Below are 1,089 nucleotides of genomic sequence, written 5' to 3'. Positions count from 1 at the left end.
CTGGTGCTTCATACTAGCATACTCGGATTCTAACATTGAGGTCCCCGGTCCGCTGCCCAGCGGCACTGTAAATCACACTGCCAAACACACCGGGCCGTGTCATTCTGCTGCCGACCAATGTCAGCATCGCCATATCTTGCTTATGACATAGAAACCATATACATCCTGTCTGCGAGCTCACAGCAAGTTGACTTTGATGAAGCCTTCTCTCTGAGAGTAGACTATGGACTTAGCCAAACGAGTGAATATCCAGACATCATGCAGTACGAACCATCGATGCAAGATATTAGAAATGTAGCAAACTCTACAGTGGGAGTACAAAAACCTAAAGTTTTAATAGTATTGCCGTAAATCAGTTCGCCAATCGCCAATTATCTTATCGCTTCAGAGATGGGCCTCTCGCGCGAGCGCAAGCAAGAGTATTTTGAGAAAATGGAGGGGCTCCTTGATATGTACTCAAAAATTTTCATCGTGTCCTGCGACAACGTTGGGTCAAAACAATTTCAGCAGATTCGCATCGCCCTGCGTGGCGAAGCAGTCGTCCTCATGGGTAAGAATACGATGATGCGCAAAGTTGTGACTGCGTACCTGGTGAAAAATCCGGGGCATCCGTATGAAATGCTCCTTCCTAAGATCATGGGTAACATTGGCTTCGTGTTTACTAATGGTGACCTTGGCAAGGTGCGAGAGCTCATCGAAGATAATCGTGTGCCTGCTCCAGCACGAGTCGGTGCGATAGCACCGATCGATGTGATCGTGCCCCCCGGTCCCACAGACTGTGACCCCGGCCAGACCAATTTTTTCCAGACCCTGCAGATTGCCACAAAGATTGTGAAGGGCCGCATTGAGATCACTTCCCCCGTCAACCTGCTGAAGGCCGGAGACAAGGTCGGCAACTCCGAAGCTGTTTTGCTCCAGAAGCTCCACATCAACCCTTTCGATTATGGCCTTGTTATCACGGAGGTCTACGACAATGGTTCCATGTTCGACGTGAAGGTTCTTGACCTCACCGATGAGGACCTCTCTATCAAGTTCGGCGCTGCCCTTAATACTCTCTCTTCCCTTTGCCTTCAGGTCGGCTATCCGACA

At 49.6% G+C, this 1,089-nt stretch overlaps 1 protein-coding gene across 1 annotated transcript; it reads left to right on the top strand.

The window, feature by feature from the left end:
• Window positions 1–390: 390 nt before the first annotated feature.
• On the top strand, window positions 391–858 carry AURANDRAFT_32917 (hypothetical protein; the record flags this gene model as incomplete). Its single annotated transcript, XM_009042833.1, has 1 exon — window positions 391–858. A coding segment is annotated over one exon (468 nt), but the record flags the coding sequence as incomplete, so codon positions are not given.
• Between the last annotated feature and the right edge of the window lie 231 nt (window positions 859–1,089).

Source organism: Aureococcus anophagefferens (genome assembly GCF_000186865.1).
Source record: "Aureococcus anophagefferens unplaced genomic scaffold AURANscaffold_38, whole genome shotgun sequence".
In the NCBI taxonomy this organism is placed as follows: domain Eukaryota; class Pelagophyceae; order Pelagomonadales; family Pelagomonadaceae; genus Aureococcus; species Aureococcus anophagefferens.
Note: the sequence above shows the minus strand (reverse complement) of the source record. Positions and strands in the feature narration are given on the sequence as shown.